At 38.8% G+C, this 16,002-nt stretch overlaps 1 protein-coding gene across 5 annotated transcripts in view; it reads right to left on the bottom strand.

Annotated features, from left to right (window-relative positions):
* The window catches only part of USP6NL (USP6 N-terminal like), a 130,973-nt gene that overhangs the window by 30,673 nt on the left and 84,298 nt on the right, over window positions 1–16,002 (bottom strand). For all 5 annotated transcript variants that reach the window (XM_087767352.1, XM_087767353.1, XM_087767356.1 and 2 more), the window contains 3 exons: window positions 13,452–13,532; window positions 3,551–3,658; window positions 513–622 (listed from right to left, as the gene is read on the bottom strand). In XM_087767352.1, coding sequence (XP_087623478.1) covers window positions 513–622; window positions 3,551–3,658; window positions 13,452–13,532 — 299 coding nt within the window. The remainder of the gene's footprint in view (window positions 1–512; window positions 623–3,550; window positions 3,659–13,451; window positions 13,533–16,002) is intronic.

A 16,002-nucleotide genomic window follows, 5' to 3' on the forward strand; every position in this document is an offset into this window, starting at 1 on the left:
TGTAAATAATTAAATGCTCACATCTAAAATACTGCTTTATTTGGTTCTGAATTAGATACTAGGGGAAGAGGAATATAAAATCCAAAGGAAGGGTAAAACCTCTGGGAAGATAAGTTATTAGAGATGCAAAAAGTTATTTTGGTTTTGAAAATACACAGTTAAATAAAATGATTGGATAATAAATCTTAATTAATTTATTAGCCTGGAATTCCCATGCTTTTGTATTTACAATATCTGAGACTGCTTTTATTAAATATGAAACAAGATGAGAACAGTTTAGAAATGGTTTTCATTGGAATGCTGCTGACCACCTCATCGTGAGGGAAAACTAGCTGGCTGGAAGTGACCATCTGGTTTTGCGGCAGTAACGGGAATTACATCATCGCACATAGACAATCCTGCTTTGAAAGTTTGGAGCTTACATTCAATATTCTTGCATAGGTCAAAGAGGCTTGAGGCAGATCGGAAGCTAGTTTTAAGACAAATAAAACAAAACCTTTTAATTTACTTACTTAACACCGTATCTATCTCGAAACATGATATGATCTCTATACGTTCGATTTACATCGAGATCAATTTGCCTAATGTCTGGCGAAGACCCTCGTGCTTGACACTTCAATTTCTAGGAAAATAGTAAAGAACAGAAATTAAAATTGTGAGCACTAAAACAGCTGAAACCTGCCTGACTGTACACTTATACTGAAGTATTTGCCATCTCATGATTTAAAACGCTTAATATAGAATAGCAACTCACAACAACTTTAACTTCCAAAATATGCATGTACATATATAAATTCTATACAGTCAAGACACTTTTCACACAGTATAGACGTAAGAAGACTAATCCCATATCACACATTTTTGTGACACACCATTCACTATCCATATTCAAGGCTATGTTTCAGTGTTTTTAAATTTCTAATTGCCATTTCTCAGGTAGGCACATCACTGGAGGAAGACAAAAAGTGAATTTTACCACTCAGGAACAAGAACCTAAGATGCAAGTGCTCCAGACTGGACTTTTAGCAGATGATTTAGTGTGGTTTTCATACTTTTCCTACCCTTCCATCTCAGCAGAAGTAATACCTACATAGCTGCCAGTTATTATCTAAGCATAGATAATGGACATTTCTCTGTCATTTCCTCTGTCTTTCTGTTCTAAGCTAATTTTGTTGTAGAATACCTCTACTTTAGCACTTCCTTTAATGTTTTATAATTAAATCCAATTTTGCAATTGAATACTTAGGAAGCCTGCACAAGTTAGATTGCCACCTTATTTTTTGCACTTACAATAATTTTCTCTTGACATTCATTCATTCATTCCCACTTCTGTCCCTAAAAGTTGCGTTTGCAAGACATTTCTAACTGGATTCAACATAGTATTTTCAAAACATTACATTTGAGTAGGCATTATTAGAGAACACCACAGACAATCAAAAGGCAGAACTACAGATTCTGGTTGCAGGAGAACAAAAAGGCTTAAAGACAAAAATATTAACAAAATAGTATTAAGAAAAATAAAGGGATCAAACAGGGAACAATAATATACATTCAGTCTGTTGAATACAACCAAAGCTTCGGGAATTACTTGTAAATCAATGAACCAACTGGCAGCAGCCATCAACCAGCACAACGCTAACCACAAGCTCAGCTTTGTGCACCTTTCAGTATAATTTAAAGTACTAACATCCAGCATGATTTTCCCCCAGACAGAGAGAAAAGAAGGGAAGAGAAAATGTATTATTTTAAGGTGGCACGAGGACCCAGAGCCTACGGTATGTTGGAATACAGGAAAAGAAGCACCCTGAGTCCTTGCCATCGCGGGAGCCTCTAGCGTGAGTGAAAAGAAAAGGTACCTAGGGTTTAAGAAATGGAAAGAACAGAAGATTAAGAACTGGTAATTGCCCTGCACAGAGAACTGAAAGAAGCTGTTTGACCTACAGCAAATGCACGTATTTTCCTTCTAATTTTAAGGTGTGCAATTTGTAAGTGATACTTGTAATGAGAAGTGTTAATATCACTTTGGGAAATGGGAAAGAATGGAGAGCAGTAAAATGAGCTTATCGCAAATAAACAAGCTAGGATAATGATGGAAGAAACTCTACTTCTATATCTGAACTACAAACACTTCTTCGTTTTGCACTGAGCACTAGATGGCATTAATAATCTCTGAAGATGAATTCACCTATTTTTAAATGCTTCTAGTTTTACTCAGTATTCTTTCCCACAACTACATTATTCAGCATGAACTCTGTTTTATTATCCCTTTTGTATCTGCCCCTAGTCTTGCTTACGAAGTTAAACAAAATACAATAGTCAGAAAGGGCAGCCTGTTGGACTAAAGAGCGATAAAAAATTTAGGAGGAAGATCACAGACACCAAAATTTAGATAACATCAATGTCAACATCGATCTTCTTTCATGACCTTTCATGACAAGATTCCTTGTCTACTCAGACACAAAATCGCAGCTCCAAAAAAGTGCTGTTAGAAAATGCCAAAATCAAAAAAGCCATGCATTTCCTTGAAACTCTGGACATAATTTCTTTCAAAGGCAGTAAGTATTTAAATTCCCGTGGGGAAAAATTCAAACACTCTACAATACTAAATTGCCCTTCTGTTAACTGAACTCTCCCTATAATCCTTTAGCAGAGAGAGAGACAGAGAGAAAAAGACAGAATTTTAAAGGATTCAATTCCCCTCCTGCCTAACTTAATAGCCTGCACATGAACCTTACTCTCCATTCTTGGGTCTGAAGTTTAGCTCTGATGGCCATCAGCTGTATTCACACCCACTGAAAAAGTACAGTTAGTAGGCAAAACTTTAGAGGACCATAACCACAGTAATTCAGAGGTTGCTTTAACTGCTACTCAGGGTGAGGATGGCGGCTGGTGGGGGAAGACACAGCTGTTTTCTTTATATTCTAAGTAGGAGATACGCCTAAGTGGTCAATTTATGCCTGTAGAATTTTGTGGGGTTAACATCCTGTCATCAGGTGCACCTCTGAGAATACAATCACGTAACCAGACAGTGCTTTGTAAGGGATATCTAAGCTTCACTTGGAGATGAGACGGCATAAAGATAGCCAGCTTGTTCTGGCTTTTACAAGATTAAGGCACCAATATCTCCATCCCCTCTGGAATACTGGAACTCTTCTTACTGATACTCAGCTAACAAGGTGCTTCCTTAACAGACATTTCTCAAAGGGCTGTAGTTTCAGAGGTTTACATCTTCTTACTGGGACACGATTTTATTCTTATTATGTTTTGCTTTGCTTTTAGAAGGGCTTTTGCAAGTATTGGAGGATGGGAAAAGAAATGGAAAGAAGATCAAATTAATTACATGAATTACAGTGCCAAAAAATAAGCTGGAAAAGTGCTTTTCAATACAAAGCCTTTTTCCTAGCTAAAACAAGCAGTAGAGTTCAATGCAATTTCCAGTCCTTTTTTTTTTTTAAATAAACACTGCATAACAACAGAAGTTTAATAAAGCCTGTAGTCTTAGTATCCAAAATTTTTAAATTAATGTTAAGTGGAAATTCTACAAACTCACATTATAAAAGTCTTTCATTTCTTCTTTCATTTTAGGGACATCAAGTAGTAAAGACCAGACTTGCCCTCTGAACTGCAGTGGGATTCCTTTATAAATTCGCCTATGAAACTGTAAAAAGAAAAGAAAACATAAATGCAGTACAATCTACAGTGTTCTGAACAAAAGGAACAGGGACACACAACATGCTAAAGAGAAAAATGCAATTATATCAATTGTCCTAGCATAGGGATGACCTGCTGGGGACAAAGTGTTCTGGTGTCTTTTGAGGGACTGAAAGTGTCCAGCGACGCCATCCAGGACCTCTGTGGACGGACTCAGCAGAGGCACAAGGAACAAAATGGACACACAGGCCAAAACATCACTCTGTGCAGGCAATGCTTATAAGCCAGGACTTTAGCATGCAGGAAGGCCTATCAAAATTGTATCACCTCTGCTGAGCAGCACGTATTCTACAAATATTGGAAAGACTACTCCAAATTTTGTAATTTAGACCCCAAAAAAATCAGATTCTTCTCAACACAATATTTCAGGACAAGCCACAAATAACTCCCTATAATTACAAACTATAAATGGGAATGTTGAAAGGCAATCAGTAGTATCACAAAGCTTTAAAGATTACCAGTAAAAAAAAAAAAAAAAAAAAAAAAGGCATGACTGATTTTTGAATTCTTGTAGAACTGCAAGTGGTCTGAAATGTATGTACACATACCAAACATGAGATCACAAAAAACCACTCCAGGATATGCCATTTCTAAAGCTAACAGATTTCCAATCATATTTCTAAACCAATAATCAGTTACCTAAATGCATATTAAAACATTTGCCCAAACCCAACATATAAAAGATATTCTAGCTACGGTTTCTAAGAATACAGAACAACCTACCAACACTGCATGCAATCCTTAGCTGTGAAATAGAAAAGTAAATTCCCCATTCCTGACACATTCTGTTCTGACACATAAAGCTTGTATTAGAAATGGGTCAGGAGGGGATAACTCGGTACCTGTGCGTAACTAGAGTCGTTATATAAACTATTTATCAGTCTTGCCTCTGACTTGTCACTGCTCTTGCACTCTTATTCACTGGTTTGGTTCTTACTGGGCTTATTTGAAAAAATCAGGAGCACTGACAACCGTCTTCCTCAGTTCTCTTCTGATTTGTATCTCTTTATGCTGCAGCATTTAGGAGCACGAAGAGCCTCTAAACAGAGAAAGATGGACTAGCTGTCCAAAGTCTTGGTTTTACGCAGCCAGGAGAGACTCAAGATAAGCAAAGCCTCAGAGCAACTGAATCCTAGTAATGCTGAAAACACACAAAAAATATTATCATCTTTCAGGAGACGTGTCTAAGAAAAGGAAAAACGGAGCACTCTAACAAAGAAAACAAACCTTTCTGAAGTTCTCTTTTTACCATTATTTTAATGGTGGCACAGGGATACAATTAGATTGAAAAGAGAACAAAACACACACAACCCCTCCCCGAACAATTTATTCTTTGCATTTAACCTACAATGAAAGTTAGACCTTAAAAATTTCAAGTGACAAAGCTATCACTTCCTTGAAACATTTATAAAAGTTATGTTTGTAACATAAGAAATATTTTAACAGAAATGTCCTCCTCAAAGACAGGCTCCTTTTTTCTTTTTCACATATGTCACGTCTCCAGTTTTGGAAGATTAACGAACCCCTCATTGCAGTGTATTTGCAAACCTCCTGCTGTTTGGGCTATATCAGATCTTTGAAGGTGTCTTTAATGCCAGCAAGGATTCATCTCTGGATTTTAGAGTGTGTTAACTCTTACACAAGTAAGGTTATGACTTTTTTTCCTGTACCCATTTCAAATCAAAATTTTAAACTTGTATAAGATGCAACAGCAATCCTGGAGGCTGTCCACAAAGAAAATGTTGTGCTTTTTAAAGAAAACTCTGCTGCTTTAATATTATTAAGAATGCTAAAGCAGCAACACTTCTAGTGTGAGCACAGTTATGTCAGTACAGTTTCTTCTGGAAGGATAAAGAGCAATGTACAGTGCTACAAAGCACCCTTCTCTACAGATGTATATCCAGACTTCAGCTCACACAGAGAATTTCAGTGTGTGTCAAGCCAGACACAAGGATAACTGCTTGCAAGAGAGAGGATAATTCAGCCTTTTGAAAGCCAAGCAACGCCAACTGTAGTGGAGTCATCCTGAGAAGAGATTAGCCTGTCTACTGGAAAGCAGAATGAGCCAAATTTGCAAAATCTTTTCTGGGCACTTGAAAGAAAAAAAAAAAAGAAAAAAAAAAAAAAAAAGAGCAACGTTATATGTCAGCCTTTACAATTCTATGATTCTATGTTCCCAGTGACATGTAGCTGTATTCCTCAGACCCATGGTACAGTAACAGTGTACCTTGATAACAAACATTTTTGCCAGTCAATTTTAATTTTGTAACTCATTTTCAAATGTCTCCAGCAACCATAAGGTTATTAATGAAGAGAATTGGTTGAAGAATAAGTTCTCAAGACTACTGTTGTTCTAAATTAATATTTTGGGAGAAGGTCAGGTGGACATGAAAGGCCAGAAATAAGCCTTTGTAATAATAGTTTCTTATAAAAATAGAATTAAAACAAATTCAAACCATCCAAAGTGTGGGGTTGTTTTGGTTTTTTTCAGGAGATAAAACTGAAGAACAACCAGTTTCAGAGGAGTCTATTGCTTTTACAGTTTTCCCCATCTTCTGCAGTTCCCAGACTGAAACAGCCAACCACTAGAAAAGCCCTTGAAGTAATAAGTAAAAACTGAGATAGAGAAGTGTGGAAGCTCTTTTAAAAGAAAAGTTTGAAAAATGATTTGCCAAATATAACTTTAAAAAGAGTGGAAAGGAGAGAGAGACCAGCAGTTTCATCAGTCCGCTACAGTTATGCCAAAAAGAAAAACAAACAAACAAACAAACAAAAAAACCCCAAAAAAACAGAAGAAAAGCAAATGTTTTCAGTAGCTAAGATCAGAATTATTGCACTACCTGACAGAATAAACCGAAACAACATTCGGAGCTTCTTGCAAACCATTTTAGATCTGTATCCAGCTGGCTCTGCTGTTCCAACTATTCTTTTACTTAGGCAGAGAAAAAAAACCTCCCAGTCATCCCAAGTCGTTACAAGATCCTGCCTACAGACTCAGCAGAAGCCGAGACTAAAGACTTTCACTGTCTGCCCGGTATACAAGAGAGAAATGTAACTCCAAACCAGAACCTTTCATGGCACAGGCTCCCATTACACAAACGATAATGTGGAAACAAGTGTGAATCATTTTATATGCAATGGAAAACCGCGAGGAGTGGCTGATATGCCAGAAGGTCGTGTTGCCACCCAGAGGAACCTTGACAAGCTGGAGAAATGGGCTAATGGGAACTTCATGGAGTTCAACAAGGAGAGGTGCGAAGTCCTGCACCTCGGGAGGAACCACCCCAGGCACCAGTACATGCTGGGGCCGCCCAGCTGGAAAGCAGCTTGGCAGAAAAGGACCTGGGGGTCTCGACAGACACCAATTTGAACAAGAGCCAGCACCATGCCCTTGAAACAAAGACGACTAATGGTATCCTGGGCTGTGTTAGACAAAAGTATTGCCAGCAGGTTGAGGGAGGTGATCCTTCCCCTCTGCTCATCAGTGGTAAGGCCACATCTGGAGTACTGTGTCCAGTTCTGGGCTCCTCAGTACGAGAGAGACATGGACATACTGGAGAGAGTCCAGCGGGCTACAGAGATGAAGGGACTTGACCACCTCTGCTGTAAGGCTGAGAGAGCTGGGACTGTTCAGCCTGGAGAAGGCTCAGGGGGATCTTATGAATGGACATAACTACCTGAAGGGAGGGTACAAAGAGGACGGAGCCAGGCTCTTTCAAGTGGTGCCCAGTGACAGGACCAGAGGCGATGGGCACAAACTGAAACATGGGAGGGTCCCTCTGAACATCAGGAAACACTTTGTCACTGTGAGGGGGACCGAGCACTGGCACAGGTTGCCCAGGGAGGTTGTGGAGTCTCCGTCCTTGGAGATAACTCAAAAGCTGTCTGGACATGGTCCAGCGCAACTGGCTCTGTGTGGCCCTGCTTGAGCAGGGGGGTGGACGAGATGACCTCCAGAGGTCCCTTCCAACCTCAACCATCCTGTGATCCTGTGTGATTCTGCGATTTTGTGGAAATGACAGGGTTGCAATGCATCTCGGGGGGGCAGGGGGGAACCCACACATACTTCACAGCAAACTCATTTCTGATAATCATTCAGTCACCAAACAGTTAAAGAAAATATAAATGAGCAAACTGGTTGTTAGCTAACTGAATATCTTTACCATAAGTACCATACTACTGCCCTCTGCTGTCTTTTATTTCCTTATGTAATACAAGGTTGAAAATATGTTGAGAAACACTGGGTTAGGTCTATATACTTGCAGAACCCTAATCTACTCTTCTGTTCTCTCTGAATTAATAATTAAAATAAAAAGTAGAAAATTCAGCAACTTTACTTTTTCTTCTGCTTCTGAGGAAATGAAATAATGAGTCAATCTTCAACAAATTCTTTTAAATTACAGTTCTCTTAAGATAATAGCTCAAAACAAAATAGAAGTATATAAACTCAGAGTTCAGATAATTGTGGTATGAAAACGTGCATCATTCAAAGAATGGTGTTATGGCATCTGGGATGTTTCCATCAGCATAGCACATAGAAAAAAGAAAGTTATCCTCGGTAGATATAATTATATAAACGCAACTTAAATAAAAATAGAGGTTCAAGTTCTGTATCACATCTAAGCTGATATTCAGGCAAGGATAGCTGTCATAAACTCTTGCAATTATTACTAATATTTTTGATCCTGAAGGAGATAGGACAAGCGGACACTAGATGAGGCCCTCCTACCTGGTAACTCAAAAGGAACTTCTCATGCAAAAAGAAATTGGACCTGTAAATTGAACCTTCCCATTGTAAAACAAGAGACTATACAGAATGAATTAAAAAGCTTACAAAGCAAGAAGAAAAAAAACCTCCCAAATTTGGAATATTCCAAATTAGCTATCATAACAAATAATAAAGTCCGTAACATCCAACATTCAATGTGGCCTCCACGCAAAAAACCTGGGAAACACACAACCTCCCCTTCCTTCCCCTGCCCCAATCTCTCCAGCTCATAAACGCAACTAGTTCCTGGACAAGAAACGAGGCCACTGCCACACAGCACTAGTCTGAAGAGTGGGAACTGGCATTCTCGCTGCTACAAGAGACAAAACTGCTTTTCTTGAACATAAAACTTTCTCAGTTATGTCAGGAAGAGATGCACAAGCAGCAGAGGGACTCTGCCACCTCAGAAAGAATCAGTGATGAGAAGCATAGGAATTAAAAATCTGAAGTCTCACAAGAAAGTATATTTATAATGAAAAGAAAGTATATTTATAAAGGCTGCTGCCTTTAGAGGTTCTTCAACTTGTGTGGGTTCCATAAAAGAAAGAAAAAGTGCAAATACAAGAGTTGCTCAATCTCATTCAAAAAAATCTCAGGAATGCAAAGAGGATTCTTCATTAATGCCCTGTCTTCAGACTCCAAACTAAGTGGAGACTTGATTATTATATTCCGTGTGAATGCCAGAACAAATAGCCAGCTACCCTGATTGTTTCTCTTCTTCCTTTCCCTCTCAATTTAGGCAACTTCAGTCAGACAGATGAAGGTAGACAGTGACAGACAGAAATACTTTGGTGGAAATACTCAAATGGGAATATAACATATAACAGTTTTATTTAATCTTTCCTGAAAGTTATGATCATACTAAGCCAGGAAGGATTTACTATCTGTGGTGATTGATTGTACCCTGGATTATTAAGCAGTAGAATACAAATAGGAAATAAAAGCATAAGGTAGAGGAAGACCACACTGAAACACAAACTTTGCTGCTCTACAACACTTGCTGCATACGAAATGACTGATGGGGAGATGAAAGCTTTGTTTTGATAAATATCAATCACGCAAAGACACAAGGGCAGTTACACACATCAAAGACTGGCGTCTGCAAGAATCATGATGACTCCACTGAAAAGATGCCTAAATAATCATATAGGAATCAAGGAGTTTTATATACAGTTATGGAGTTTTACATGCGTTCTTTTTGCTATGTCATCCTTCATTACTTCTAAGTTATTACTCAAATATGGTAGAGACTGGCACATTTCTGGTCTTAATGTGACAACTCTTCCATCTCTTTCCAGTTCCTCATGGTCACACATTGCTGCCTCCATCCCCCCCCGCCCCCGGCTTTTTTTTTTTTAATTAGGTTTAAGCACATAATGGGATAACAGTGTGAAGTTCCCAGAGTCCCCGTCTCTCTCTTGAGATATTCTTCTGCAATAAATATCAGGGGAAGATGTAAATAGAAGCATCTCACGTGCACGCACACACATCAGTGCGTTAATGTTTTTTCATTAATTCTCCTTGTGAAGTTATGACAGAAAAAAATAAGGCAGCAGCCTATAGGCAACTCTGCAAGAGTATTAAATGAAAACTGTATTTTGCAATTAAGCATATGACAGTTTTGGATAATGTAATCAAATATATGGATTCATTTTCAGTCTGTGTACAGTATGAACAGATTTCTTCAAGCCAAAACTCTCTCAGCTGTATATTATGAAGGCTCATTACAAACGGGCTGTCTGAAGTCCTGTACTTTGTACATACCCGCTCTATCCCTGGGACCATCACCTTCTCTGACTCTCCCTTGCTCTCTTTTTAAGAACGCAAGCATCTCAAGTATGCCATTTTCCAAAACCAAGCCATCGCTACAATTACAACCCATAACCCTACAATGTTATTACTGTTGTCGTTGCTGCAATGTTCCCTCCAGTGCTGTTTCTAAACAATGCTGATTTCGGGAGCAGTCTGACTGCACAGAAACCATGGGGATGTCAGGCGAAGTGAGTCTTTTAAGATACAGGCTGTTCATTTTCTTCAGCAATTTGTTCCTCTAGTGTTAACCCCTTTATCCAATCAAGTGAAGACAGAAAGCAAGAGTCAGGAATTGTTCTTGCAACTATTGCTTCCGTGCTTCAAGAAGGCAAGCATGGGAAGCTGGTGCACTCTTCCAACACACCTTCAGATAAAAACAGTCTTTATTTGTGAGTTTTGTATAAACCTGAGAACATCACCAGGCTTTCCATAAAGAGCAGTGACAAATAATGTCTGACTTTCCACTGCATGCTGGGCAGGAGGAGGAGGCTGATTCTTTATTCTGTATGTTCTGGTTCACTTACCGCATAAGGTGCAAGAAAGAGTAAGGAAAACGCCCTTGTTTTTACAGTCTCATGTGCTCCACCAGAGTTCAACAATCACTGAAAATTTTTCCTAGCCTCAAGCAAAGTTCATCCCCTTTACGAACACATTGAATTATTCCTGTCACTATTTATAGTTCAGCCTATAATTTGTTACATGAACTGAAACTCTTTCTGCTCAGCTGATCTGCTATACCTTCTGTGTGCTTGGTGAATAGAGGATTATTCAGTTAAGTCAGTGTATCATGGACTAACGTCACCGATGGCTGAAGAGGAAGACCGCTCCTGCTTAGACAACACGTAGCTATTGTGTTACCTGAAAGGTCATATTTAACATTCTCTTTGCAAACAAAGTAGCTGTTACACAGTTTTCCTGATCATCCCTTTGACTTGGGAACATACCTGATCTTCAAATCACCTAATCACCACAGTAAAACAAAGCCACAAGTGTTATGACCTCTAGCTTCTCCTTCCAGAGAAGATGACAGGACAGAAAGTAGGATTATAAGAAAAACAAATTATTACTTTTTCATGCATTCACTTAATATTTTAAGGAAACGAATTTGCTAGCGTCTTAGTTATACCCTGAAAAACAGCCACTGGCATTGTGTTTTTAACAAAAGCAAAGTGCAAGACATAGCTACTAGTCTCAAAACCAAAGGTAGTAAGCAGACATGATGAGTAGGGGACATGCCGAGTAAACTTCTCCCTCCACTTGAATTGTAGTATCTCAGTTCCCTGCTCATCAGGCTAACATGTATTTTGGTCTCAATCTCTCCCTTTAAAGTTTTCCACTTTGCACAGAATAATTTACTAAAACAAAAGGCTATCAAGGGAGTAAGCTAACGCTGCAGGCCAGTCATCCAGGCAGTAACCTGGGATGCCTAACAGTTGTCCCCTAGTCCTCAGCTAAACACAGGTGGATCAGCAGCATCAGAAAATACCAACAGAATCCCCAATAGAAACTGCAAGTTTTAAGCCCTATTGAGGAGAAGAGGGAATTTGAATTTGGGAATCTCATATTCTCTGCATTATCCACCAAACAGCCACAGGAACAGTTATGAAAACCTCCCCCGAACGCAGTGTTGGGAATATAGCCTCTCCAGCAAGTTTTTTTCCCAGCCGAAATTCTTCCATAATGTTAAGATGACCAACACTACAATTCCAGCAAATAAACTATTCACATGAAAATCCCTACCTGGCTTTTAAAGCAAGTAAAAGCACTTAGCACTTCATGGCATACCTAACATAACCCACTTTCTGTCATTACCCCCAGACCATTATTTGTTCTCTGAGTTGGATAAAAATAAGTCTGTAACTAAAAATCCCAAAAGCAATTTAAAGATTATTAATGGGCAATTCACTTCCTTAATTCACCTTCCTCACCTGCAGCTTCACATAAAAAATAATTTTACTTTTTTTTTTTTTTTAAGTCAAGAAATGCTGTAGCACTGCTGGGCACTGTCAAGTAGCTGCCAGCATATTTCAGTTCTTCCATACCGAATCCAAAATTAAAAAAGCCTATCAAGGTATAAAGTATTCTATTCAAAAGTAGATCCCATTCATACCATCAAAAAAAAAAAATCACTTCTCTTGAAGATTATGAATGCTGTGTTGCATATTATTCACAGAAAGAACAGACTTAGCCCAAGGGGGACAGGGCACTGAATGGCTTCGTATTCTTTTTACCTTCTAGCTTACTCAGTGCAACTCTCCTTTTACCAAAGCAACCAGGTATCTTGGGACATCCTGAGATATCTGTGCTGGCAAGCATGATAATTTAAACATCAAACTATATGCCCCATGTTATGACTAATCAGTTTCCTTGGAGAGTTATTCAAGGCGGTTTTCACCGACCCATGACTGTACGCTACCCTGGGCCCTTCAGTAAACCTGGGCTGCAAAAAAGAAAAAAAAAAAAAAGAGAGAGAAAAAAATGGGAACTGCAGAAGAGAAGATTAATAATAAGAAAACTCATGGATCTTAATAAGACGCCACCAGTAACTCAGAAGAGTAACTTCAAATTTAAATATTAATCATTACAACACCCAGCATACAAAGGAATAAAAAAAAGTAAAGTTAAAATTCATAACCCTTAAAAGGGGATTTATGATTCCTGAAGAATTCAGCTACACCCATTTAAAGGTGTCCCCTCTTTTCAAGTTTATAAAGATTTTTCTTTTTTTCCTCCTTCGCATTCTCAAAGCGTAAATCAAATACAACTTCTCGCTCTCTGCAAGACAAGACAAGCAGGTCTGATGCTTCACCCGCTCCACAGATTATTTTGCAGACGTGAACACAGTATGCTGCCTGATCCTAGTTCCCATCCCACAGTGCAAGCACAATGCAATACAGCACACAATTATTACCATGAATATGCTAGAGAGCCTATGCAATACTGCCCTTAGAAACTCCTTGCGTTTGACCACCGGTTTTGTTGGACTATTATTATTATTATTGGGTATTACTATTATGTATTATTGCATTTTGGAAGAATGAAAAGCCTTTTTCTTTCAGTGTGATTTTTTTTTCAGATCTCAAACAGAAACAGCCTAATTTAAGGTTATACATTCATTCAGAAGTGATAGCTGATGAAAAAAAGCGTGTATAAACTTTACCTTTTCACTATTCTTGTATTTTTCCCAGCTTTTCAGCATCTTAAGCCATTTTGTAGTTCTTTCAATTTCAAGGTGCTTTTGCTGAAAAGAAATTAAGACTTTTTTTAATCTTTTCAAGTTTAATACATTTAAAGTTATTTATGTATTTCTACAAATATTGAGAAAAAGTTCAACACAGCATCATCAACTTTTTATCCAGTCATCTAAGAACAGCAACAGAGTAACATCAGTTCACTTAAAACATCCAAAAAAACAGTCAACCAAAAAATGAGCAGAAACCTTTATTTTCAGCACTATGTAAAGAAATCTATCTTGTAAGAGGAGTTTAAGTACGAGAGTTATAAAAGTTTCTTCTCTACACATTTTTGGCAAGTACAAAAGACTTTAATTTGGATTTTATACTCAATAAATTTTCAGGCAAATAATTTCTGCTGCAAGCTTTTTAAAAGTTAGTTGAGCAAGGTCCTGCATGTGCGTCAGGGCAATCCCAAGCACAAACACAGGCTGGGTGGAGAACAGATTGAGAGCAGCCCCGTGGAGAAGGACTTGGGGGTGTCCGTTGATGAGAAGCTCAACATGAGCCAGCAATGTGCTCTCACGGCCCAGAAAGCCAACCGCACCCTGGGCTGCATCCCCAGCAGCGTGGCCAGCAGGGCGAGGGAGGGGATCCTGCCCCTCTGCTCTGCTCTGGTGAGACCCCACCTGGAGCCCTGCATCCAGCTCTGGGGTCCTCAGCACGGGAAGGACATGGACCTGTTGGAGCGGGGCCAGAGGAGGCCACAGAAATGATCGGAGGGATGAAGCACCTCTGCTGTGAGGAAAGGCTGAGAGAGCTGGGGTTGTTCAGCCTGGGGAAGAGGAGACCCTGGGGAGACCTTATAGCAGCTTTCCAGTGCCTGAAGGGGGCCTACAAGAAAGCTGGAGAGGGACTTTTTACAAGGGCATGTAGTGATAGGACAAGGGGTGATGGCTCTAAACTGAAAGAGGGTAGATTTAGATTAAATACAAGGAAGAAATTCTTCACTATGAGGGGGCTGAGGCACTGGAACAGGTTGCCCAGAGAAGTTGTGCTTGTCTCATCTTTGGAAGTGTTCAAGGCCGGGTTGGATGGGGCTTTGAGCAACCGGGGCTGGTGGGAGGTGTCCCTGCCCATGGCAGGGGGGTTGGAACCAGCTGATCTTCAAGGTCCCTTCCAACCCAAACCTTTCTATGGTTCTATGAAAGTTAAAAAGGCACAAAGTACATGAACAAAAACAACGGTGTGCAAGAGCAGCAGTGCAGTAGCAGAAGGGGAAATAAGTTCTAATTCTGGATATTGAAAGCCTTGCTATAATTCTCACCTTTGGCTTGGTACATTTTTACATAGATGGCTCTCTATCTTAACATCAAGGATTTCTTCTGAAGGTAAGATCTACTTGCTTAACTTATATTACTGGCAAGAATATTTCAGTAACAAGGTGATAAAATGAGAATTTGAAACAAAACAAACCCTGTCTTCTCAAAGTAAATAGTTGTATCAAGTAGTATAACATGTAACATCATAAATATGTGAATTCCACGCATTATTTATATTATATATGGCTTTAAAAGCACAGGACAACCCTACTACCTTAAAGATTGCCATTCTGCCTATGAAAACCTTGCTACAATTGCCATCAACTTCCTGAATTTCGGAATCAAACAAGCACTTGGCATTATCTATTTTAGTCCCTGGAATTTCAAGACACTTTGGTTCTTCATAGCCAAAAAATCTGTATTTTGTTGGCTCCAATGATAAGAAGATTTGTAGTCCATATTTTTACAGCCCAGTTTTACATGCTGTAAAGTAGGCAAGATGTCTCTGATTATACTAAAAAGTTAATAGTTAACTGTACTTTTAAAAATTTTTTAAATTTTTTTAACGACACTATTTCAACTCTTTCATAATGCTTTGGAGCTGAGGATCAACACTGGAAAAGCTAAAGCACAAAAACATATGTGGGCAGCTACTGCTTTCTCTTCAAAGATGAATATAAACAAATATTTAGGTTTTTTTGTAAAGAACAGCCCATCTACCTTCAACTTCAAATCCAGGGCTTAATAAAGACAGGAAGGATATTCTGTTTCATATGGTTAGTCATGCAATCCGATAACAATGTAAGAGTTTAATTTCAAAGCTCTGCAGGATACTGAAAACTTTATTAATACTTTCATTAACTGCATCTGAAATGTTGGGGGGAAAATATGAAAGAAAATTATTACTTATTGTCTCAAGAGAATTTTAATTTTACTTCTAGCTTTTACTCATCAGAATTTGTGCATTCTTTCTTGCCTATCAGTGCAACAAAATGGGAAAGACTTCTTTAATCCAGGAGCCCAAAGCCTTGTGCTTGCAGAATTACGACTTCATGACTGTTTAGGTCCACCTCAACCATGATTCAGTCCATGAAGTGTCCTCGAAATAAGCTGGTTTGGGTTTTTTAAGTTATTTTTATTTGAATCCAACTGATGTAAGCCTGACATAAGTATAAGAAATTTATGGGGGAAGAAGTGCCTCTACTCTCTCAACCTT

This window comes from Nipponia nippon, unplaced genomic scaffold (genome assembly GCF_047370975.1).
Source record: "Nipponia nippon isolate SJK-2023a ecotype South Korea unplaced genomic scaffold, ASM4737097v1 scaffold_3, whole genome shotgun sequence".
Taxonomy (NCBI): Eukaryota; Metazoa; Chordata; class Aves; order Pelecaniformes; family Threskiornithidae; genus Nipponia; species Nipponia nippon.